Below are 25,594 nucleotides of genomic sequence, written 5' to 3' on the forward strand. Positions count from 1 at the left end.
TAGACAGGAATATTTCACAAAAAAATTTGTTCCTGAGAGACAAGCAATGAACTCCATATTTTATAAAGGTGTAGTGTACAGGTTTGTACATCGCCTGTGAACAATTTGTAGCGCAAAAAATAAATAAATAAGTAAATAAATAAAAACAGTTCTCATAGATCGACTTATACACTAGATTTGGCACATTCAGACTACTTTCTCTTCCCTAAAGTGAAGCCGAATTTTCAAAATGATTACTTTAATAACACTGAACAGATTTAAATCCCATAACCAGAGATTTTAAGAATATTCCAATATATAAGTGTTGTAAAAGAATCAAGTAGTTATATAAATATTGGTTTACAAAGATTGCACAGTGAGTTCATTTTAAAACAGGTTTGAAGCAAAACCATTACATGAGTCTTGCATTTCTATTACTTGACTTCATTGTTTAGCTCTGATTATTGATACAGCAATTTCAGGGGTGAGAGTAGAGAGCAGAGAAAAGAAAAAAGTTTCTAAAACAAATGTAACAATGGACATAACTAAATAAGTCAATAACAGAAATACAAGAACTGGACTGTTTATTTTGTTTTGTACCTGTTCTTAAATGTGCACATTGTATATTGAATTCTAAGAAAGTTGTTTTCACCAGTTTTCGCTTTTGTAGGAACTGGATTCTAGAACTTTTCACACACTGTATGCCTTACAAATAAAATTGTATTGCAATTTAGAAGGCGTTATATAAACTGAAGAAAGAGCTTGCAAAGAGGACTCCCTTGAAATGGAACTTGGTATCGTAAAGGTCAGAAGAGATAATTAACGTATCTAAATAACAAACTTTAAAATAAAACTTGAGGAATAAATGATAAATTATACATACCTTAATATATTTTTTGTTCAGTGATAAGCTGTGCAAATAAAGCAGTGAGATTTTTTCGAAGAGCATTTTAAGATAAAGGATCTGTTGTCTTCTATCCCAGAAAATACTATAGATTCTGTATGAAATATATTCATTCGAACTAGAAGCAAAATGGCTATTCTGATTGAAAAAATAAATAATATAAGGTAATAAAGCTTATAAGTAAATAATATATATATATATATATATATATAATACTATAATAAAGCTAACAATAAAGCTTATTTTATTTTGTGAATTGTTTTGAGGAAAACCAATTTCTTAGCAAAAGTATGGACATGAAAAATCTGTATCAACTAATAATATATAAATATTGATACAAAATGCAAATCAGTTAGGAAGTCGGGGATTATTTTATACATTAATGATATATTTTTAAGGAAGAGGACTGTGCAAAAAATGTATTATGAAATTTAGGTTAATCTAAAATAATACAGCAAATCATAAAGAGTTCATTATCAGTTGAACACTAAAAGAAGAATGCAGGTCTACCGGAAAGTTCTGTCAAATATTGTTTTCAAGTTTCAACACACATGCAGATGTTCATTTGAGACAAATATGTCTGTCCATCTTTATCACTGAATTTACAATCATCTGCTCTTCTAAATTAACTGGAACAAAAGTGTCTTATATCATTATTAAATGAGATATGTTCGCGTAAACGTGGCCTGAACGTTCATTTACGACACTGTATTTTGTACGAATTCCAACAAGAAAGAATTACTACAGGGACAGGGACAGGGAAAAGTGGACGGAGCACCAGAACTTCGTCAGTGACTTTTACAGGTGTTGCTCCGCCGCACTACTGTCAAAGAATCTCTAAGGAGAGAGAGATTCTTTGCTACTGTACCCCGCTGGGCTTTTAATTGGCCCGCATCGGATGCTACCCTACCAAGACATTTACATAGTAATTTTACATTAATATTAGACTTACGTATTGAATATACAATTACAAAGACATAGTATACAATTATTGCAAAGAAATTAACCTATTAACAAAAGTTGGATTATGGCAGATTGATATAACATAATTACTTCGAACATACATACAAACTTTCATTGTACATTGTACTTCATACAAACAATATATTTACATTAATGTATCTAGTTACATCGAATTAAAATAAACATCCTTTTAAGGAACTAATTGAAGAACTTTTTTTGTGTGCATTTTATTATACTTAGTTAAATTACTAAGGCGAATTCTCTTATTAGTACATTTCCTTTCCTTTTTTTAACTTGTTACACACAAATGCATCAGCACTGAAGTCTTACATTATTATTTTTGTAAATTAATGTATCATAAATACAGAAAATCACATAATACTTATATTTACACTAATATATCTAATAGAGTCGTATATTATTTATATTATTTTTTAATTAATGATTTAATTATTACAAGATTTTCCCCCCTCATCTTCTAATACAGTCCAAATTCTTAATGTAACTATTTTATAAAAACTATTTATACCGTATTTAGCCTGTTTCAGACATTTGCAATATTTCTGAAATTTTGCATTATTTTTGCAAGTTGTAGAATGAGAGGTATATACAGATGTGATAGCATCTTGACATATGTCTTCTCTTTTATATGCGGAAGGTTTCTTCATAATCAAGGAAACCTTTTGTTGTAATTGAGGTATCGTTAGCATGCATTTAATGTACTCAGGCGTAATTTGTGACCTTTCTTTGCAGTGTAGCTCTTTTGTGAGCTGGCACTTGAAAATATAGTGTTCTGGGTCTCCCTTTTCCCCACATACGCACTTGTCTGAATCGCTCAAATTTCGTGCAAAGTAGTACGTGGGGAAAGGACCATGTCCAGATAAGAATATGTTGATGAAGAAGTTATAAAAGATTGGATCATATGTGGGTTTCTTGTAGAAGTTGAAAAGCCTTCTACCTACTTCTGCATTTTCCCATTCAGTTTGCCATTTTTTTTAATGTAATTTTTTTCAACATATGTTTCACATACGATTTAGGGAATGGGACATGAATTGGAGGTACAGATGGGTCTTGAGCTGCATTTTTAGCAAGCGCATCTGCCCTTTAATTTTGGGCTTGTCCAGCATGCGCTTTTACCCACTTTATTTTTATAGATGTTCTCTTGTGCTGTGATAATAAATCGTAGATATCTTGCACTATTGATGATTTGTTTCTTGCATCATCGACAGCTTTAATTGCCGCTTGGCTATCACTGTAGATGGTAACATATGTTAGATGCTTTTGATGAGACCATAGAATAGCGTGTTTTATGGCTGAAAGCTCAGCTTGGAAAACGCTGTTGTTGTTCCTTAGGTGTCCTTTCCATTCTGTTGTTTCTTGTTCTAAGAGGAGTGCAAAGAACGCGCATCCTACTTCTTCGTTTAACTTTGACCCATCTGTGTACACGACTGGAAATGAAGGTATACTGAGGGTGTCTTCTTTTGTAGATATTCTGAGTTTTGCATGTACTGCAGGGTGTCTTAGGTAAGGATTTCGTGGCTGTTCAAAATCAAGGAAGCACAGGTTTTGATCTTCTACCTCTATGTTTTTCTTGAGGTGGAATAATGTGGCTAAGTCTGCATCTTCTTTTGCTTTCAGATGGAGGGATGGGATTCCTGTTAATACACAGAGAGCTGCCGTTGAGGTAGTTCTGTATGCTTTTGCTATTTGTAAGAGAAAGGGGCGTTGGATCGAAGCTAAGAGTCTTTTCTTTTTCACTGTCATAGGGTGAGTCCATGCTGATGCCCCGTAGAGGATTATTTTTTCGATCAAGGTATTATTAAGAATGTTTTGCATCCTCGACTTGAGGCCCCACGTTGTGCCTTGCATCCTTGCGAGGGCTCTAGAAATAGTTTGGGTCTTCCTCCGAATTTCCATGAGGTGTGGGATCGAAGAAAACTTTTGGCCAAGAAATTTGATTTCTTTTGAGATCTTGATTCTTCTATTATTGATTTTAATGCAAGGTAGCCTTTGTAGCGATTTGCCCGGTTTTGGAAATAAAATAATATGTGATTTGGGCTCTGAAATTATTAGTTTTTGATTGACGCAGATGGAATGGAATATGGAGAGAGTCTCGTTACTATTCTTTTCTAGTATGTCTCTTGAATGCCCATTTGTTACAAAGGCCACATCGTCAGCAAAGGCGATGAGCTTTGTATGGTCCGGTCACTTGTACGAGGTGATATAATTGAAGGTGATGTTCCACAGGTCTGCACTTAGACAAGAGCCCTGTGGACAGCCCCTCGTTATTCTTCTTTCTACTATACAGTTGTTGTTGATGATTATCGTTGCTCTGTTTGTTACGAAACTATTCATTAGCTTGAATATGTTCTGAGGGCATTTAATGTTGCGCAAGGCTTCAAAGATACCAGGCCACCACACGGAGTCAAACGCATTTTTGAGATCCATGCAGAGTACTGCTGTATGGAGAGCTGAAGATTTATTCCTACGGATCTGCTCTTGAAGTTCTACTATCGCATGTGCTTGCAATTTTACAGATGACTCATCACACCACGTGCTAGCTAAATAATCTTACGTAATTAACGTAATAATAATCTGATCACTACGAAAATAGTTCCAAGGAAAACCTGACACGATTGCCCGTCCGGTGATATAAATTTTGAGAGTAAATGATGGACTAAAAAGCCATGTTGTTCTTCCTTTGAATGAACAATGGCGGACACAATGGGCTCCCACGAGTAAACTAGAAATTAAATAATAACTTTTTACGTATGGATGGTACAGGCTTAATCCATATATCAAAACGCATGTCTTGGCTTCCTAAATAGTATGATATGATTTACTCAATCTAATTATGAGGACTTACGCGAAAAATGGCGAATATTGAGGAGCGTGAAAACAGCGACGCACGGCAGTTCTTCACTTCATCCACCAGCAAAGAATTACTACAGAAGAGTGTCGAGATTTATTGATAGTTTTTGGTGGAGATGCAGTTTCGGATATAACGTGTAGAAAATAGTTCAAAAAATTTGAAGCCGGTGTTTCCGACTTAAATGATAAGCCTTGCTCAAGGCGGCATCTTTAATCAATGGTGATATTTTCAATACCATTTTAGAGCAAGATCCGTTTTTGACAACATCGGAGATTGCAGAAAAGCTTTTTTTTTTTTTTTTTTTTTTTTTTTTTTTTTTTTTTTTTTTTTTTTTTTTGGTCAATAAAACTTTTCGGACCATATTCGAAAACTAGGATAGGTTATAAGTATTTCAGATGATTGCCTCATGAGTTAAATGAGAATAATTTCCATGATTGAGTCGTCATATGCACATCTCTGTTTTCTCGAGTAAGAACAAACCCTTTTTGAACCGGATAATAATTGGGGATGAAAAGTAGATTACCTACGAAACCATCGTTAGAAAAAGAGCATACTGTGAACCCTGATAGCCTGCCCTCTCGACTTAATCGAAGCTAACCAAGGCTAAACCGAGTTTAAGCCTGAATAATGATGTCTATATATGGTGGGTCGTCCAAGAACCGGTATATTAGAAGCTTTTGAAACCTAAAGAAAAACTCATTTCGAAAGATACTGTCAGCAAATCGATGATTTAAATAAAAAAGATCGTCTATGTTCAATAGAAAAGATGAATGAAAAAAATGCCGTCGATGTTTAGTAGGAAGCATATCATAATTATGCCAAGACCTCATACTCCTTTAGTGACTCTTCAGAAAATCGCAGAGCTAGGCTGGAAAATTCTGCCGAGTCCATTACTCTCCCCAGACCTAACACCCTCCTATTATCAAATGTTTCTCTCCATGGACAATATTTTCAAGGGGGAAAAAATTCAAAACTGGAGCAGATGTCAGCCAAGCATTACTTGAGTTTTCCAGCTTTGAGGACAAGACATTTTTCAAAAATGTTATCTACGAATTACCATCACGCTGCTAGAGGTCATAAGTAACGATGGAAGTTATACTGTCCAATGAATATTATTAAAAGTATTAACAATGAATTATTTTCTTTTACTTCCCAAATGCACAGAATTTTCCAGTCGACCTTATAATAACTTTTTGAAAACAAACGGATAATCTGTGACTGATATAGGAATTTTTACATTGCAAAATTTTTTCATGCTACATCCTATTGCATGAAATACTAAGCAATTACTACAGAAGTAACTTTTAATTATAATATTAGGATGCTTTTAAGATATGCGCTGTTCAATGTTTGAAATATTTCTTGTGCATGCACTAGTAACGGAATTACAACTACGATTTCAGTATCTCAGTAGCAGTTTTGTTTTCATAAATTTTTAACTCTAGTGCGCAACCTGTTTATAGCACGCTGAGCATAAATAGAGCAGTTACTATGAGGTAAGCTGTAGGATAAATATAGTGCTGAGAGATATGAAGCAGCACTATGGAGAAGACTTACATAATGTGTCATAAGATGACATTAAAAAATACTTTTCAACCATTGCGCAGTTATTGTATCTATCCACGGATAGGAAATAATTACCCTTCCAACTTATAATTAAATAGGATAAATAGTAATTATTTCTGAATTACTCTCATGGTTCTTTATTTCCAGATATAACAAGAAACAGTGGCTATCGGGTACTGTACTACTGCATGATATATATTTCCTTCATGCAATTTTTCTGCATTCAGAAATACATGGTTGTAACGAAAGATTTCCTCCAAAAAGGTTATTAATAAAGTTAGAAAAAAAACATGAAAGCACTATCTTTGGTGCAGGTAGTAATCACCACCCAAATCTATGATTTTATGTCAACGTTTTGGTAGTACTCCAACGCTTTCGGCCTAGAAACTTGATGGCCGCGAGTCCAAAAACAGATCAAATTTATTTCGGACGTCCTGTGCAGAATTTCGACGTTTTTGCTTAAGAGCAGCATCAACACGGACTAGCATCTTGCTGTACACCTTACTGTCGAGAGTTTTACCATTTTCCAGATAATCTTTGTGGATAATAACCACGGCAATCCAACCAGTTACAAGCATGATCTTTTTGTTAATCAAATAGTGCTTTGCGACGCTGCCGGTGGACTCACAGAGGACAGAGCAACCCCCTTTCCTGCCTGTGTTGTTGAAGTAAATCCACTTTTTATCACAAGTGACAATCCTGTCCACAATCTTGTTCTTGTGTTGATATTCGAGCAGATTAATACAGACCCGAACACGTCTGTCCTTACCTGCTTGGGTTCAGTTCGTACGGCACACAGCGATTGAACGTCAAGTTTATGTAGTGCTTATCGGGACTAATGGACATGGCACTAACGTATAACTCCTTAACAAGGTCTCGAGTGGTTGCATACTGATCTTCTTTAACAAGTTCTCGAAGGCGGCCCTCTACAACATCAGTAGTTGAAGATTCAAGAAATGCCAGAGTTCCTTGAATGTCACAGTCCTTGGTTTTGAACTTTCGTTATCAAACCTTCGACAGTGTCATATGACACAACATTAGTATCTAAAACTGTATACATGATTTGGTGACATTCTGTAACTGACATTTTGCAACAGAACTGGAAGTAAATGATGGTTCTAATCTGGTAGCGGGATAGTTCCATTTCAGACCCCTTGCATTTAATGATAACAATATTTTTTATAGATTTCACAGCGTTCTAAAGCAAGACTCTTTCTTTCAAATACCAAAAATCGTTTGGCAAAATGTCATTAAATACGCCAACACGAATTGTTTGAGCAGAAGATATTTGTGGTTGCCGTAAACTTTTGTTAAAACTCGATATTAACGGAAGATTCAAGAAAGAAGTACGTAGAGTGTATAAAAAGGGCTTCATCTTACTTTTTCCCCCTTTTTTTCTGCAACTTAAGTCCGAGTTTACCTTTTAATCATTTCATCCTAATCATATGTCATCGCAAATAATTATTTAAGAAATTTTAAAACTCTTTTTACAGGTAAACTGTTTTCTGTTTTTCAAAATTACTTGCAACTAAATATCAGGATCTGATTAACAAGAAAAATTTGCCAAGCTTAATCTCCATATTAGTTTGAAAAAAACGTATGGCTGCTTATTTATCTTCAAAAAGAACGATATCGGTTAAAATTAGATGCTAAATACATACAGGTAATGTGTGTAATTTATGCTGTACATTTAATCCTCTATTAGCATATAGCATGAAATGTGCATCATTTTTTCAACATGAGTTTGCAATTTGAAGCATTCTCCTAAAAATATAATGTGGTCAGCACATACCTCCCATCATTTCTATGTTTTAAATAGCAACGAGCTGTAAGTTAAGTATATCACTTCCTGTCCATCATTTGTAAACGAAATCTAATTTATTGTTCCAGTAAACAGAAAGTTCTGTAATACGAAGTTTCGAATTATATTTTAGTATGTATAATTGGATATGTGTAAAAACTGCTTTTTTTTTTTTTTAATTTATACTGACATAAGAAAATGTTTGACCCTTTGTTTTTTTATTAAAATTATATTTTATTGGCTAGCTGAATAACATATAATTTAACTGGTTTTAATTGAAGAAAACCGAATGTTTATAATATATTTAAAATAAATACTTTAAAGTGAAAATACAGTAATTTAATTTTCTCCTATATTATTTCTGTAGTATCAGCAAATCTAAGTTCATTCTGATTTACACATGTAACCCTTCGATATTTAAGTATCGGTAAACAATATTCATTTAACTACAACATTATGTTAGGGTTTATATATGCAACGAAATGTTGCAATGATTGCTACAAAACTATTATGGGCTTCAAGTACCAATTTCGGTTGTCTAACTTTACCTAAAGTATGATAAATTCTTTATATGAATGCAGAAAGTTTAAATACGGAAAATAGGATTTTTGGAAAAAAAAAATAAATAAAATAAATAAATAAATAAATAAAATAAAATAAAATTTTAAAAAAATGTTGTCAGAATTCTAATTTATGCTTATTTACTAAAAACTCACTGTTGAATTTTGGGACCGAAAACATTCAGCTCCCTTACTTATCTATACAGGTTGGCGAGAGATGGAAAAGATGATTTAAAACATTTAGCTGAATTCTGGCTACATTTTTCAAAAAAGTAAATTTCTTCCTTGTTTTTGCTTTGTTAAGTAAATTCATAGTGAGGAAAAGAACACACATGTTCTTGCATGAACTTTAGTAAAAATGGGAAAAATACACTGACATATTTTTATTGACACATTTAATTTACATATTTTTATTTGCTTTATCACAGAATTTAGCAGCTAATTTCTATCACTATATATTTTTAGATGAAGAAATTAATATAGTTTTTTTAAAAAAATATCGTGAGTTCGAAGCTGTCAGACTTTGCTTGGAATGGAATTAATGAATTACACAGAGAAAGCGATGGATACTTTTATGCGGATTTTCAAAATTATTTCATCATTTTAGAAGTTCCAAAATAAGTGGACGTATATTTAGTTTATAAAATAGTGTGCTTTAAAAAGTACTCGCCATTAATAAACATAATTTATTAATTTATTAAAAGTATAATTTTCCTTTTGTCATAGCTCAAGTGTCAAATTTTCGTATCTAAACGTTTTCAATCGAATCATCCAAATAAATCTTTAAAATTTTTGCGTTTGCAGAAAATATTGTAACGCTCATTATAAACAGTTTCATCATTTTATAACTAAGAATCATAGAAACAGCTGGTCTGAATTATTATTAGCGACAGAAGCTTTAATAATTGATGCAAATATAGGTGGAGCTTGTAACACATAACTAGTATCAAGGATAAAAACATTGATGGGTTAAGGACAGTTGATCCACATAACATAGTTTAAAAGCTCGGAAGCACAAATTATTTATACAGAAAAATTGATTGCAGGCTTTTAATATTTGTGTTTATATATTAATGCACTTTTCCTATTTATAATACATATACTGCACTGCACTTAAAAATAAAATCTTCATCTTCAATTATTTTTAAAGTCGAGCAGAAATTCTGGTAAAATTTCATTTGGAATATTTAAAACCGCTAGATGGCGGCAGCAGTTATAAAGTTTATTTGGTAGTTAGTATTGAGAACTTTTATTGTCGAGTGTAAATTTGAACATCTCTAGTAAAAAGTTCGCGCTGACCCATGCCTTTTACAACAGATAGAAACCGTTATACGCGAGTATGCATATCAGAAGATGACAAGCATGGCCTACTTAACGATGAGGTAAGCTCATTTATGCACTTAAACAGTAACATATTTAGACTTTTATTTTTCATTTTTTCCTTCATTTTACCTTGCTTGGCAGGTAGCAGAAAAAGCGCTCCGCAAGAAAGTTGCTATTCCTTGATGCGTGAAATTTATTTTTCTTTGTTGTTATGATATCCTTCGGTATATCTCTGAACTTCCTGATTTTCTAGTTAAACATTTTAGCAGACTCAGCTATAGGTATTAAAACATGTTAGCATATCTTGCCCTTATGAACACATAAGAATAATGTAATTTTTTTTAATATCCTAAATTGTGATTTTTATTTAATATAAGAATAAAATAATTCCTGTTTTTTTCTGGTTAAAAGTTATTGTTGTGCCAACGAATTTTTTTTACAATAATGATTAGAAATATTCTTATGCTGGATATCTGCTTTTTAAAAGAAAGTTTTCTGTCGGAAATGATGCCCCGAAAAAGAAGTCTTAAATGCGTTCAGCAATAACAAGAATTGTATGAACATTTCATCAGACTCTGAACTAAAGTTCTCCCCCCCTGTAAAATAAATTTCACATTCCCCTTCCAGATGTTGATGCTCAATCAGATCTGAACATTAAATTGTGTAACAATAATATTTATTTTTTTTTTTATTTTTTCAGATATAAAATAACACTTTTATTTTATTTCGACTCATTTAAAATTAAGGTTAAAAAATATTTACTTTTGATATTAAAATTATTTACTTAAATTGTGATTTAAAATTATTTATTTAAATTATGATTTATGATTATTTATTTCAACAACGGAAATGTATTCATGTGGCTCACGAGATTAAAACATTTGGAAGCAATACTCCAAAGGATAACGAAATGAATTTCCTGTTTATGGAGTTTTCTTTTTACTTTTTTTAACTTATTCACAATATCATCAATTTTATTCGAAATTTTCCATATCATTCCTATAACATTATGTTATAATCCTTCTTTTTCTTGTTTGTTTCCACATATTTTTGGGATATTTCATTCACATTCAAAATTTTTTGCTGTGAATATATGTATCGAGTTCAAGAATTTTCGTTTAAGCTCATTTTTATGTTTTGAATTAACAATATAGTCTTCTTTTATCTATAAAAACAAACCACTTGAATGAGAGTGATTTCTTCACTTTCGTGTTTTAAATAAATTTCCAGTTATGTTAGTTATTACTTAAAGATAAAGCTACTACATTATACGTTATAATTTTTCAATTATTTTTCATGTTCAAATAATTTTAAGGACACCTTTCGTGAAAATTTACTTGAAAAGTACACAGCAGTTTAATCGTTTTGCAAAATCCATGCCTGAATTTTCAATCTTAAACTATTACTCAATTTTTATTAGACACTTGGAATGCAATAAAAGTAGAAAAAAAATTTAAATTACGTGTACGCTTTTATAAACAGCTTCGATGACAATTTTTTTTTTTTTTTTTTGAAAATGCTATTTGATGAGAATGGATTTTTGTCCATGCATAATATATCAAAAATATCAATGAAAATCTTGATCCCATATTAACCACGTACATATTTCCAGAAATTGACTGTGTTATATACTGTTCGTAAAAGTTAAGGAATACTCTGAAAAACCATTTAATTGTTTAAAATTTCCCCCTAGTTCCCTATGCTGCAACTATTTATTTTTATTAGCCCCAACTGAAAACAAAGTTGAACCTCTGCGCATAGATTCGGAGTGGTCTCAAATTCAAATTGCATGTGGGCCGAAATAACGGCCTGAAAGCATTGACAGGCCGAACTTTTTTTTTTAACTGAAATTGAAAGGTCTTAAAAAAAATTAACAAACTACATTTTATTTTATTAACTAAATATTTATCAAAACGTACGTAAACAGCGATAATAATGACTTAAAGAAGATAATTCCAATATATATATGTAGTGCCGATCGCTTGGAGCTGTGATGAAAACCAGATGCCGTAACGTCATTCTCTCTACGAGCTGCGAAGGCGCCAAGCAAAAATTAGGGAAATTACCGTTTTGAAATGATAGACGATTGACGTGGGAGCAGAGACGCTGCTTCTGTTCAAAAAGAACTTTGACGAATCATTACTTGTTTAATTCTCTTAAATGTTAAATTTATGTAATAATCGTTTGTCTAATTAAAATGTCTTTCGTTAATTAATTTGTTCATCGTTTAAAATCCCCACAAAAATTTTCATCCGAGGGTGGACTGGCCCTCCAGGACACTTATATATAGAGAGAGAGATTTTGTCTCAAATGAAAAGGCTGGTATCTACATAATTCAGTTGCACTTTGTAATTCAAACATATTTACAGCTAAATACCAAATTTTAAGACTGAGATTTATTTTAAATAATTCTAATATAATAATAGCCCACTAAAACTAAAAATAAATAAATTACGAAAATTTTCCCGGTGGACCAAAAAATGACAATAAATAATGACAAGCTATTTTTTCCTTTTATCTATTAAATTTTTCTTTGATGCATACATATGTTTATAAGTCAATAATTACGAACTTCTTTATTTCTTACTACACCACTTCATAGCGTTTCGATTTCGATTTCGTTTCGAAGTTTCTAGCTTTGAAGGAAAACTGCTGCAAATTATCTTGAAGGATTGCAGATACAATTAGTCAGTCTGGTTCCTTTTACTTCCTTATACAAAGTAAAGGAAGTTTTTTAATCGCAAAAAATTTCAGGTATCGTATTTCAACGATCATATTTTATAACTCAAAAACAAAAGCAACGTCAGAACATATTTACAGCTAACGCTGAAATTTTGTATATATGTATTTCAAAATAAAAGTAATTAAAAGTGAATTAAAAAGCCTATGACTTGCGCTAAAGCTGCAAAGCAATAAACCAATAATTCATAATAATTTATAAGAAAACTTTCCATATACCATCTCCAAGGAACACAAATTCAATTTAAAATCATGAACGAAAAACATTTTTAGTTAGAAAAATAGTATTATAAATTAGTATATTCAAAACCTCCTTGCTTAAAAGTATAAAAATCTGCTGAGAAAAATCTTTATATCTATATCTATATATATATGTATATATATATATATATATATTCCTACTCTGTTATCCGTCTCGGTAATCTATTTTTTTTTATTCATATGTTGGTAAATTACGCACCTTTTTGGTTTAAAAGTGTTGCATTGTGTTGTTCTTATGACCCTATTAAGGTTTTTATGCCTTTAAGTTAATCTGCATGCAATAGTTGCAGAATTATCAACAATTTAAAAGTTGTTTAAGCGAGACTAAACCTAACGAAGGCGCCATTTGTCTAAATTTGAAACTCATAGTAGAATAGTGAATTAAGTCAATTTGTGCAGCAACTTCAGTATCTTTTTGCCGAGTGGGACCAGAAGTAAACTTTCAGTTTTCTGCAATCGAAAAATCTGTCTTCTTACCCATTGAAAGAACTGCTTATTTTGGTGTAGAAACTCTAATTCTAATTGTGATTTTTTTTAAAACTGTTTTTGATTGTATTTGGAGTTTTATGTTTTCCTGTATTTTACAATTTTTAATGAAGATTTTTTGTGTATTTTTGCTTTGCCGGGAAGCGAGAATTGAATTCATTGAATGAGAAATATATCTCTCATGAAATTCGAGGAAATACGTTTAAATGAAATTCAGGAAAAAATGTGTATAATTTAATAGGCTGTACAAGGAAGTCAGGTTGTGTCTACATCAGATTTGATTTTACATTTATTAAGCTGCAGGAAAAAGAAACTTTTACATATAAACCTACTCCCAAAAACCAAAGCAATTGTTGCAAAAATTTGGAACTGAGGGTGTTTATCTTTTGACAGGTATGAAAAATGCTAATCAAATATGCTTCAAATCTTTGAATATTTTTTATTTAGCATAAATTAATTAACTTCATTTTTAGATTTGGTCGGGCGTTGTTCACATTCGTTTTCAATGGTAATGAAAATAATGTCAAATTGGATACCAAATCAATAAAATCATAAATCTGTCTTCAAATTCTTGTCATAGTAATTAATGTCATACCAATATCAATTAATTTATCGGAAATGTATTCAGGAGCCCCCAGTTTGCGATTATTGTATTAGGGCAATGCAAATAAGGCGACTAAAACCGCGTTGCATAATAGACGCAGCTTGTTCAAAGCTAGTGTGGTTCCTGCGTGTGATAAGTACTCGTTAGTTATGACTCAAAAGCATCATCTAAGAATGTTTTGAATCATAATTAATGAATACACGGTGATTAATTGGTACTTCGAAGGGGCAGGTTATTGGTGAATTCAGGGGGAGGAGGGGGAGAGACAAACAGAAATGGAGGCCGCCGAAGATCTGAATTTTCTCAATGTTATCTCAAGTACTTGGATCTGTTTCTTAATCAGTGAATTTATTGTTAGACAACCTTTCATGGGCGACCAAGAACAACAATTGCATCCGAAGGCCATTTTCTGTCATTGTCGGCTGGTAGAAGCCATTAAGCATAGAGTCATTAGGCTTTTTGAAGCAGGAGACATGAAAAATGAGCAATGGCCTAGCCGGGACTCGAACATGGACCTCTCGAATACGTGCCGAATTGCCCACCATTGCAACACGAAGGCATGCTGGAAGGAGGGGAAAAATATCTTATATACTCCCTCTTTTAAAGGGCGACTGGGATTTAGGGGACCCTATCGCCAGATCCTGATGGTAATAGATTATTGTCCATCACCTTTTAATTCAGCACCACTGTAGAGTCATTAGTTTTTTTTTTTTTTTTTTTTTTTTTTTTTTTTTTTTTAAAGCTGGAGACAGGAAAATTGAGCAATGCCCTCGCCGGAACTCGAACCTGGATCTTTCGAATACTCGGCGAGTGTGCTACCGTAACACCACGAAGGCATGCTGGAAGGAGGGGGGAATACATGATTACTAAAGAATTGGTTTTGTACCTTTAGGCTGTCACAGAAACTCGAATCCGTTATTCTACTACTGCACATAGGCTTCACGAAGTTAAACTTTATGCGAGAAAATTAATAGGTTGTGTTACAGTCGCTTCATTTTCCAAAGAATTTCCGTTTAAGTTGATGTCGTCGTCATGTTCGACTGAGCAAAGAAAAATAATATTTACTGATGAGTAGAGATATAGCCTGAATTGTGATTCTAGGCATGTTTGGATATGGAGGGAGTAAAGACACTCAACTTGCTTTCTTTCCCTTGTTCATAAAAGATATCATTTTCACTGAAGGAGATTCGTACTTTTAGTGGAATCATAAAAACTGGCCGCACTTGGCTATGCTTCTTTAAAGAGTTTCTAGAATCTGTCACGTAAACGTGGACAAGATCTTGGAATCTCATGTAAAGCTGTTTAGAGAGCTGTGTGGTCCAGATTTTATTGCCGAATTGAGGACAATGCTTGTTCTGTATGAAGTATCTCTGCTATCAGAAGGCTTGAAATGAGAAGATACCACTCGAATGGATTGGTCAACCTTCTAGACTTGAACCCGATTGAGCATTATGGGATACTTTAAGCTGCCGAACTGCAACGCACTGAATGCTTCTTCGGATCTTCCGGAATCTGAAAAGTCTATTTTCATAATAGTAGCGTTTAATTCCACAAGATTTTATCAATAGTAAGTTTAGTAAATTCTATGAAACCAGGATTAATATTTGCATTTCTGACAAAGATGACCATGCTAAGATTGTCTGAATATTAAAGAAACGTTTGTCGCAAAACAACGGAGACCATTTTCCTATCATTTCGTAATTTCCATATGTTTGACTTTAAATTCAGTGTTCTGAGATTAATCAATTGGCAAACACGCTTATTTGTGACAGGTAGTGTACAATTTTAATTTCAGTTTTAAAAATATATATGATGTTTATCTAGTAACTCACTAATTACTTTGCATTCCATGGACGTACGCTGCGAAGAAGAGAGAAAGTGCTAGAGTAAATTTTAGTAAACATTTTTCGATCTCAGATTGCGAATTTTTCTCAAACTTTTCCCCGTGACTATCCCGAGAATTTAGGTTTTTTTTTTTTTTTTTTTTTTTTTTTTTCTTTTCTTCTAGCAATAAAGTTATTACTATAATTATGACATTCTGTATTTCTTGTTATAAATATATCTACGCAACTTATTAAGATATTAAAAAAAATTCTTTTTCTTATTTTTTCTTAAACATTCAGTTCCATATTTCGTCATCTGTCTGCAGTCTACTAACACTGTAAACTGATTATTGGTATCCGCCGTTTTTTCGCATGTTTTCTTTCGCGATGTTTATGCCTGTAACCTATGTACTGATTCCCATACATGCAAAATCGCCCTATTAAGTTCAGAGATGGTTTGCTAGAAATGCAGCAGATGTTTCTAGAATAAAATTTAGATTTATAATAAAAAGGATGAGTTTCTTGAATGAAAATAAATTAATTTTAGTATTTATTTATTAAAAGTTAAATTCGTGAAAAAAAATTAATTACATTATTTTAGTAGAAGGATTTAAAAAATAGCTTTATTACCATATTTGCTCGCCGAATTCTCCCTCTTTTTTTTTGCTAACTTTGTCATACAAAAATCGAGAAGGTAAAGTTATGCAAATAATTTAATTTTCGAAGGACGCAGTTGCAATACGAACATTACGAATAAAAAGCATTCATTTATAAATTACAGGTAATTCTCACAACATTATTTAAAAGAAGCCTAGTACATTACAATTAGAAATACATAGTAATGTTAACATTACAATGCTTAATAAGATATCTTCATTTTTATTTCCCTGCATCTTGAATCTAACCCACTCTTATTGTTATCCACTGTAACTCCCTAGGGCTCGAATCATTTAAATGCTGCTGTCACTGCTGTTTATGTCGTCTGCTACAGTTTGTAAGTCGTCACCATCTTCATCGTTGCCATATAGCCTTCATTGACGCGCAGTCTGTCTTTCCACGTGCAGTGGCCTTCAGAACCATCATGATAAACCATCGCGAATACTTTTCAGAATCTTGTGCTAAAACGCTAGAAGTGGAATATGCGAGTAAACGCGGTATTTTAACTCTCGTGATATTCTTGATAATATGGGACTAAAAATGGAATCATGAGGTCCTCATATAGCAACTAGACATTAACAGACATTGTATTAGGACATTGACAGAATTTCAAGGAACATTTAGATTTGAATTTACTATACCATCGCAAAGCCCATTAAGAGGAAAGGAAAGCATTTTAAGGGAAATTGGATCGCATTCACGTTATACATTGGAAGAAACAACGAAACCAACCATGCAGCCAGCACGTACGCTGGATACGTAATTTGTATCCTGGTTGAACTACCCAAGGTAAGTTGACAGAAAAGGTCAAACTCTTCCTCGCTTGAGTTCAGTGACGTCATTTCGCTAACAAAAGTGAAAAAAAAAAAGACACAATTAAATTTACTTTATTATCTAAGGCAGTAGTTTTTTCTAGTAGACTATAAGCCAAGGAGTTACTCGCTAAAAGATTCTGCTTGGAAAGGGCAAACCTCGTAGTATAGTAACCTAATAGTACTCAGCGGTTTTATTCTGTCGCCGCTGGTGGATAATTTCAAAGAACATCAGATTAGAAATAGTTAGCTTAGAACTAGCATATGTAAGCATGATTATATATAATTATCTTAAACTTTTATTTGACACTAGTTTAAAATATGTCATCGTTAGCAGCTGTGTGCGTCAGACTTAAACATTACAGTTAAATATAAAATTAATGCGAGATCATGCGAAGAAGCAGCTGAAATTGCTGCAGAGCATATACTCTTCTGCTTAGAAAGATTGCGAAAAGGTCAGATCGCGTACACTGACTTTTGTGCTTGAATCTGATTATGAAAGAGCGTTAGAGTACGATTTTTAGAAGTTATATGTATATATATATATAAAGTGATGTCATTCAAAACAGTGTAGTTCGTTCTGTAAAGCAAGTGGAGTTAAAGCACCTTTCGACCATTGGGCAAGATGCCATATTTTGAGCAAAGAAATTTCATCAAATCTTATACAAGTTATTTGCTAAATTTTTCACTATTTAATAGTCTTGTTCTTTTTCCACTAAATTGGTTGCACTGAATCAATATTTTCTGGCAGTTTAGCTATATTCACAACGAAGTGACAGCCATTCTGTTACAGATACTAAAAGAATATATATATTAAAAAGTAAATACATGAATTTTGATGGAGATATTTTAAAAGCTAACTACAATAATTTTTTTACATTCCAGGTCGAACTGTTCTGCAAGCGTTTTCATTCAAAGTTTCTTAACACAGGAGTATAATTTTTCTCATTTCTCAAAATTTTCTATCTTGTACTCTAAATGCTCTACCAAATAAATTAAGGTCTCCTATCAAAAGATAAGCACTTTTTATTTCGATCATAATAGGAGAATGTATCTTAAACTATATTCTAAATTAACTTTACGAAAAGAATTCCCATAAAACTAACCACAACCTATTAGAAAAGAGAAAGTTTTAAATTATGAAAGAAATCAAATTTTACGTTACAAACAAAGTATTCCGAGTTTGATGGGAAATTCAGTAATTTATTAAACATTTTTCTTATTCAAATATAAAAAGACAGTGTATTAACCTAACACGCGATAAAATCATCAGGTGTTTCTAGAAAAAGCACAAAATATTTTTTTTTTTTTTTTTTTTTTTTTTTTTTTTTTTTTTTTTTTTCAGAACATCACTAGAAGTTTTGAATAATGTCTGTTGCTAAATTTCCTCTTAATATGTTTTAAGAAACATTTTTTTCCTTTTAAGTCCACACTGACAAGCGATTCTCACTCCCAAAATATTAATTAATGATTTTTTTGACTTTTTCTTGATTGGTGATCCACTGTTATTTACTCTTTGGTTAATAAACATGCATTTCAACTTGATTAAAGGAAATAAGGTTCCTGATTTGAATATAGGCAAACGGACTTGCTGCATGTATGTTTTCGCAGTTTTCCCCATGTGAGGTACGAAATATGGCATTAAATGCATCTGAGCCTTAATCACTTAATTAATCTAATTGTCAGAAAATGTCTCATTTTCATCGCAATACAATATCAAATATCACAGATCTAAATTACAAGAAAACAATTTTTATTTTTTTTTTTTTATTTTTTTTTTATTTGTGGCGTAAAATGCTACTAGTATAAATGCATGTACTGCGTGTAAGGAATGGAGTCGAAAACCGTTTAACGGAATTCAATATAATTTTTAAATACTCTGACTAGAAAAGATAAACTGAAATGACGATAGTTTGCAAATAAATATTTTAATTAGGGCATACCGCAGTAAAATTATTAGTCAGAACCAAGCTCCAGCCGTGTAGTAAAATCGCTGAATACTAGTAATTTTACCTAGGTTTAAATCCAGGCGAGCAGGCTGTCTGCGTGGGTGCTTTTGGGTTTTTCCCAATGTGTAACGTGGCTATGAGACATTTTTCCTCTGAAAGTCTTCGACAAAGGTACCCCTTTCCTTAGGAAAATGGCCCTGGCATGCTTTTCCATAATTTAGTTAACCCAAAACCAGAAAATAAGGATTCCAACAGCGGCCACGCAGTAAGATCGTTAAGCACTGGTAGTTTGACATGATTTCAGATTCCAGCAAATGAGTTGCCTGCATGCGAGTTTCCGTGATTTTCTCCATTTGTAACGTGAATGCGAACTTTCAAAAGTTCTGCCCATAGGCGTACTTTGTCGCCCAGATGATATAATGTTTAGGGTAGCCTACTACAGCCCCGAAGGGCCCGGGTTCGAATCCCGCAGAAGACGTGAATGTTTGTAAATGTATTTTGTCGGTGCGGCATGGCGACACTTTAAATATGCGGAAAGCAGAAAGTCCTCTCGTGTGGATTGGTAGGAGAGGAGAGGGGTATGAGACCCCCCGGTGTGCTCTTCCTCAAAATTGGGGCTACTAGTGTTCGACGGTCTTAGCCATTCAGTCACTGGTAGGTTCTCGTGCTATAAATCTAAATGAAAAAAAAGGTAAATGTTTTATCTTTATATATCGATACAATTGTTATATTATATCATAATATAGTTAATTTCGAAATCGTGGGAAACGAAATGAAGAATTGTTGTTAAAAGAATTAAGATACTAAAATACTAACGGAATATTATCAGAAACGTTTCAGTTACACGCTATTAATAATTGACCAATGACATGTGTAAAATTGATAAATATTGCTTCTCTTCTCACTGTTAACACTATTCATAACCATTAAAAGGAAACATTTATTTCTGCCTAAATCCCTTTCTTTTGATTACGCTCGTGATATCTGCATTTCTATGCTGTGATTTTCCACAAAGCAGCGGTTAACTTATCTTTATTTGCGATTTTCTGAACAGACCCTTAAATACCGAATATATGAAAATCAGTACGAGACTTGAGCTCATATTCACATTCTTACTGAATTCATTTTGTACAAAACAGTAACAATTTTTGTATGATTAGATTATGGTTTTAAAGTAATAAAGTTGCATGAGATTTGTGATTACTGCATTAGATGATGATTTTAATCACGCACGTTTAGCATTTGAAAACTTACAGATTACCTGTGGGACGCTTCTTTTGATTTGGCATGTGTAACAAATTATAAATTAAAGAATACTACATATTTGGAAATCACAAAATATCTCTGAATGACATTAAAGGAAAAAAATCAATTCGAATGTATTTTATAATCGATCTTTCCATGCAAGAGAGTAGTGATCACAAAAATCCCAAATTTTTGAAATTAAATATCTCGAACAATTTTCGTCGCATGGCACTAAATTTTTTATGTTTATAATTATTAATATGACTGCTATTATATTTATAATGAGTGTAAACTCTTGCCAAATTTAACTATAGTGGGCCGAGAAATATATATAAAATTTGATTTCGTAATTTCTACAAAACTGACTTTTTTAAAGTGAAAACGCAGAAGCATAATCATAAATATTTGCATCATTTAAACTGCACATGCTGCCTCGAATCCGTTCGATGTATTACTAGTATAACCCCCAGCACAGCGTGCAGCCCACTTTTTGCAAGCAGGAGCGTTGGAAACACATCCAGCATTTAACTGTAATATCGTAGTCTCCACGAAGCACTCATATCACTCACCACGATCACTATATTTTACTAATAATGTATTAGACATGCAGTAGTGGGTAAACAAGATATATTTTAAATAAGATATATTTAAACAAGATATATTTTTTAAACTGGAAGTTGGGAGGCAATCCAATTTTCAGAAGAAATTTCGTTCGTGGAATTTACTGAATTCCACGCTTTATGTTTGCCTCGAAGCCTTCACTTATCCCTGTTCACTCTTTTCCTTATATAACCTCGTAGAGACATTAGGTTATTTCGAAGCAGGAGAGATGAAAAATGAGCAACGCCTGCGATGGGACTCGAATCAGGGGCCTCTCGAATACGCGCCGAGCGTGCTGACCAATACCCCACGAAGGCATGCTAAGAAGGCGAAATAAATACCTTATAACCTAAGATGCAAAAAATATCTGATGATCTGGATTGCCAGAGTCCATTCGAAATGATACTATCACTGGTTTGATTGTTGAGTAAACAGTCTACATCGGTGCTAGCCAATCGCACTACGTTTTTAAGAAGATCGTAAACTACCCTTCTATTACATTATTATACTTCTATTACATAAAGACTTTGAAATATTTATTGTTTTCTGTAAGCATTTTATTCCTGGCAAAACAAAATATCGCTCCTTTAGAGAAATATTTGTTGCAAACCTGGTATGCAAAAGATTTAATGAAATAAATGTAAAGCTTTGCCGTGAATAATTAGTCATTTTTGCGTTAAATAGTAAAATATCATTTCTCCGTGCAGCGTAAATTTGCGATGACAAAACATCAAACCAATTTTTTCCTGTTATTTTGCTTTGTCATTTCGAACAGATTATTTTTAAATAAAAGATTTTGTATTTGTATCTGGATGGGCCCCCTTTGTAACCGCTTAGGTTAGACTTATTTCAAGTATTAAACTGAAATTTGAATACTAAGGTAAGACTGCAATTAACTTTCAATCCTATAATTTTTATATTTAATTTTTTTAAAAATATTTTTCACTTTCTGATACTTGAATGGTAAACCTTCGTGGTGTTAGAATCTTACAGATGTTACTTTCTTTTTTAGCTTCTTATTTTTATATTTGTTTTACGTGCCAGTCGATAGCATTAATACTCGAATAAAAGAAATTAGCTCATGCTTCTAAAACGACTGGGCAGCCCTTTTTAAGCTTACAAAGGATTATCACGTTCTTCCATGCTTACTGTCATCACAGGTCAGATTGTGACTGGGAAATCTGTGATTTGAATATTGGCAATATGTCAGCTCTAACAAGTTGGACAACAATATTAACTGAGCGTTAACCAACCTCGCCTGATATGGGTCCCTGCTCAAGTAGGCATAGCAAGAAATGAAGAAGCAGATAAACTGGTCAAATAGGCAGCTAAGAATTCCAACCTAATTAACATGCATTCGGAAAAGACACCTGTTTTCTACTTGAAAAAGATAACAATGAAAAAAGCTCATGGAACAGTGGCAAACTTAATGGGACAACTCATTAATGGGAAGAAAAACTCACAAGTTCTTTGCAAAAGTTAGCCATGATCTGAAAGTGCCCAATAGATTTTTCGCATAGTATTTCACAGGCCATTGGCCTTTCCCGAAACATCTAAAGCTTTTTGCACTTTGGAGCTTTGCCAGTGTGATGTAGCTTACCCTTATCATTACCTCTTCCACTGTACTAGCACAGCCGACTGTCTCCTGTGGCTCCATGCTTTCATTATTGACTGCAGTGGACAGATAAAATTCTCAAAGCTAATCCTGTGAAAAGGAAATTAAAAAAAGTGTAATTAGTTGTTGTCCTTCGCAATATACAACTACAAATAGCCAGCCATAGTAAATAATTATTGACTTCTTTCAGCAAAGGAACAGAGAATAATATAACCTGTATTTATTCAAGCATCTTTAATATTTTGTTTGCATAGATAATCCAGTTTATATGGTAGCTAACACATTTAGTATTGTGTGTATATGAATAAATTGTGTATAACTGAGACTGTTAATTGTTTAATTGTTTACATATGCAATCGAGTTTTATTTGTTATCAAGCCATTTTTTTTGTTAATACAGTAACGAAAAGAGTATGTTACAACTGTGCTCTAATTATTTGATATATAAGTAATATTGGTGCATATGAGTATGTCTAAATATACCCAGTGCTGCCTTTGCAAGCTGTAGTACACTGGCAACATAAAATAGTAGCTGCACTGGCAATATAAAAAAAATCAATAACTATGTGTCTATATACAATTATGACAATAAAAGAAGTATGTAACTCAACGGCATATGTAACTATGTATTTTAAATGGGCCTTGTTTGACAACGTAATTATTTAAAATTTGAATTTCAATAAATGCCGCCCGAACCACTGGCCCTATCCGACTGACGACTTCTAACCGTCTAAACATATGAGGCCAATCAATGGCCGAGCAGAAATTTGCTAAACATTGGTAATTCGACCTGGGTTCGACTGCAGGCGAACGGCTAATTGCATGAGCGTTTTTATGGTTTTCCCTATGTGTAACATGGATGCGAGCCAGTTTGTCTTAGAAAGTTCTCCACGAAGTCATCTCTCCCTTATAGATATAGCGTGCTTTGCCGTAATCAAATAAACCAAACCAACCTAAACATGCATTTTCAGAGCGACTTCTTATAGTAAGGCAGCAGTACGTCGGAATGAATTATACAGAGCTGCCGGTTAAACTAACATCCTATTTTGACTCAAATTTTACGCCGCGGACTGTAAAATTTGCATAACCTCTAGTCCGGGCGAGTAATGTAAGGAGTTAAAACATGCAGGAAAGCAATTAGCATAAAGCTACTGTTAGGCAAGCTTTAGTCATAAATCACAAACTTGAGTCGCAGTCAACTCTACATTAACCTGGTTCTATCTAAAAAAAAGTTAAAACTCAATGACATTATTCAAATTCTCTTTAAAATAGTCTTCTTTAATGCCATTTTAAAGTTAGTTCAGTGGAAATGATGTTTAGTTTTATGTTATTTTCAATGTGTTCTTTCTCCGTATTAAATTGCTTGAAATGGTAAATTGTAAATAATATTTTTCTGCTAATTATAATTTGGGTTGTCCCTCTTTTCGTGTTCTTTCATCTGTTCTTAGAGTAACAGTGATTTAAAATTAATCTTGAACGTTGTTGTCGGTATTAATCTACATAATCAACAGTGTAATCAACATATGGTAAAATACCGACAGACTGGTGATTTTTTGCAAAACAAAGCCCCAAAACTAAAGTTTGTTCATTGTTTTTACACTAATAATACACTGACCTCGAATTTGCTGCTCTTATCTTTCTTTCGCATGTCTTATAAAAGGAAAAGAAGCTTAACGCGACAGTCAATTCTATTTGGGACTTCATTCTAAATACATAATAAGTAATTACCGTATTTGCCGGCGTACCGGCAAATACGGTAATTACGGGTTAAGACGCACCGGCATATAAGATGCACGCCCTTTTTTATACACAGATTTGAAGGATAAAACTTTATTACTGATCATTATAATGAATTTATGGTATTTTAAATATAAATTAATAAAATACAAAGTAATACTTTCTGCAAATGCACAGTCTGTCTGAGAAAGAACACCTTTTAATCTTCTTCGTCAAAACCCAGATACTCATCTCCAAAGCTAAATGAAGAGTCACCTGAAACCTCTTCTAAATCAGCATCTTAGTCATACAAAACATTGTCCTCTGTACCATCCAGTGCATTACTAATGCCACACTTCTTCAATGCATCATCTCTCGTTAACTGCATTTCTTCCCTGTAAAATTTCTTTGATGCAGTAGGTTTTACTGATATTGTGCATGCGCTTGTATGTTTCTTGCAACGTGTTACTGAAAAATTTGTACAGTAGCGGAAACAGGAAATGAGGCCAAACGCTTGCTGTAAATACAAGTGATTTATGAGCAGACGCAACAATGGGAAATAATGGGTACTATTCCTGGCTGATTCAATTTGCAGAGAGGGTTCCAGAGAATCTGTATTAAGCGCAATGTTTCATTTATTAAAATAAAATTGCATTTTAAGGATTTTGTCTGTAAGATAAGGAAATGTGTGGATGATATGGAGATAGTTATGGGAGCAAGTAACAAATACTGTATGAGAATATAAGGAAGTCATGCCTTATTTACCAAATATTTCCCCCTTTTCTAATTAATTTCATCGCTTGAATCGGCAGAAGAAAAATGCGCTGTATATGATATTTCTGAGGCTACGGTTATAATGATAAACATTGAAAAGCACACATAAGGGTATACTATTAATTATTATATCATGTATTTCAAAAGATTTATCTCTTGTAACAATAATCATTTTATTTCTACAAAATATTTTTTTATTTGTACATACTTTTTATATTATCATAAGTCAGAAGTACCTAATCGTATACTAAAAACACTAGGGGGTAATACACGAGCGGGAGAAATATGCGAATAGATATAGTATCACAATACTTTTAGAGAATCTCGATTGAAAATAAATATACAT

The 25,594-nt window shown here is 32.9% G+C and overlaps 1 protein-coding gene across 3 annotated transcripts in view; it reads left to right on the forward strand.

Annotated features, from left to right (window-relative positions):
- LOC118189660 (prolyl endopeptidase FAP-like) overlaps positions 1-25,594 on the forward strand; it is a 529,287-nt gene that overhangs the window by 257,798 nt on the left and 245,895 nt on the right. The window contains exon 1 of one of the 3 annotated variants that reach the window (XM_085819073.1): positions 9,893-10,027. The exons of the other annotated variants lie outside the window; for them this stretch is intronic. Within the exon in view, the coding sequence (XP_085675199.1) occupies positions 9,947-10,027 (81 nt within the window). The 5' untranslated portion in view covers positions 9,893-9,946. Of the gene's footprint in view, positions 1-9,892; positions 10,028-25,594 lie in introns of those variants that run through there. 3 annotated transcript variants of the gene reach the window in all.

This window comes from Stegodyphus dumicola, chromosome 6, assembly GCF_044657685.1.
Source record: "Stegodyphus dumicola isolate Sdum_Otavi_A_Nest chromosome 6, ASM4465768v1".
NCBI classification, from domain to species: Eukaryota; Metazoa; Arthropoda; class Arachnida; order Araneae; family Eresidae; genus Stegodyphus; species Stegodyphus dumicola.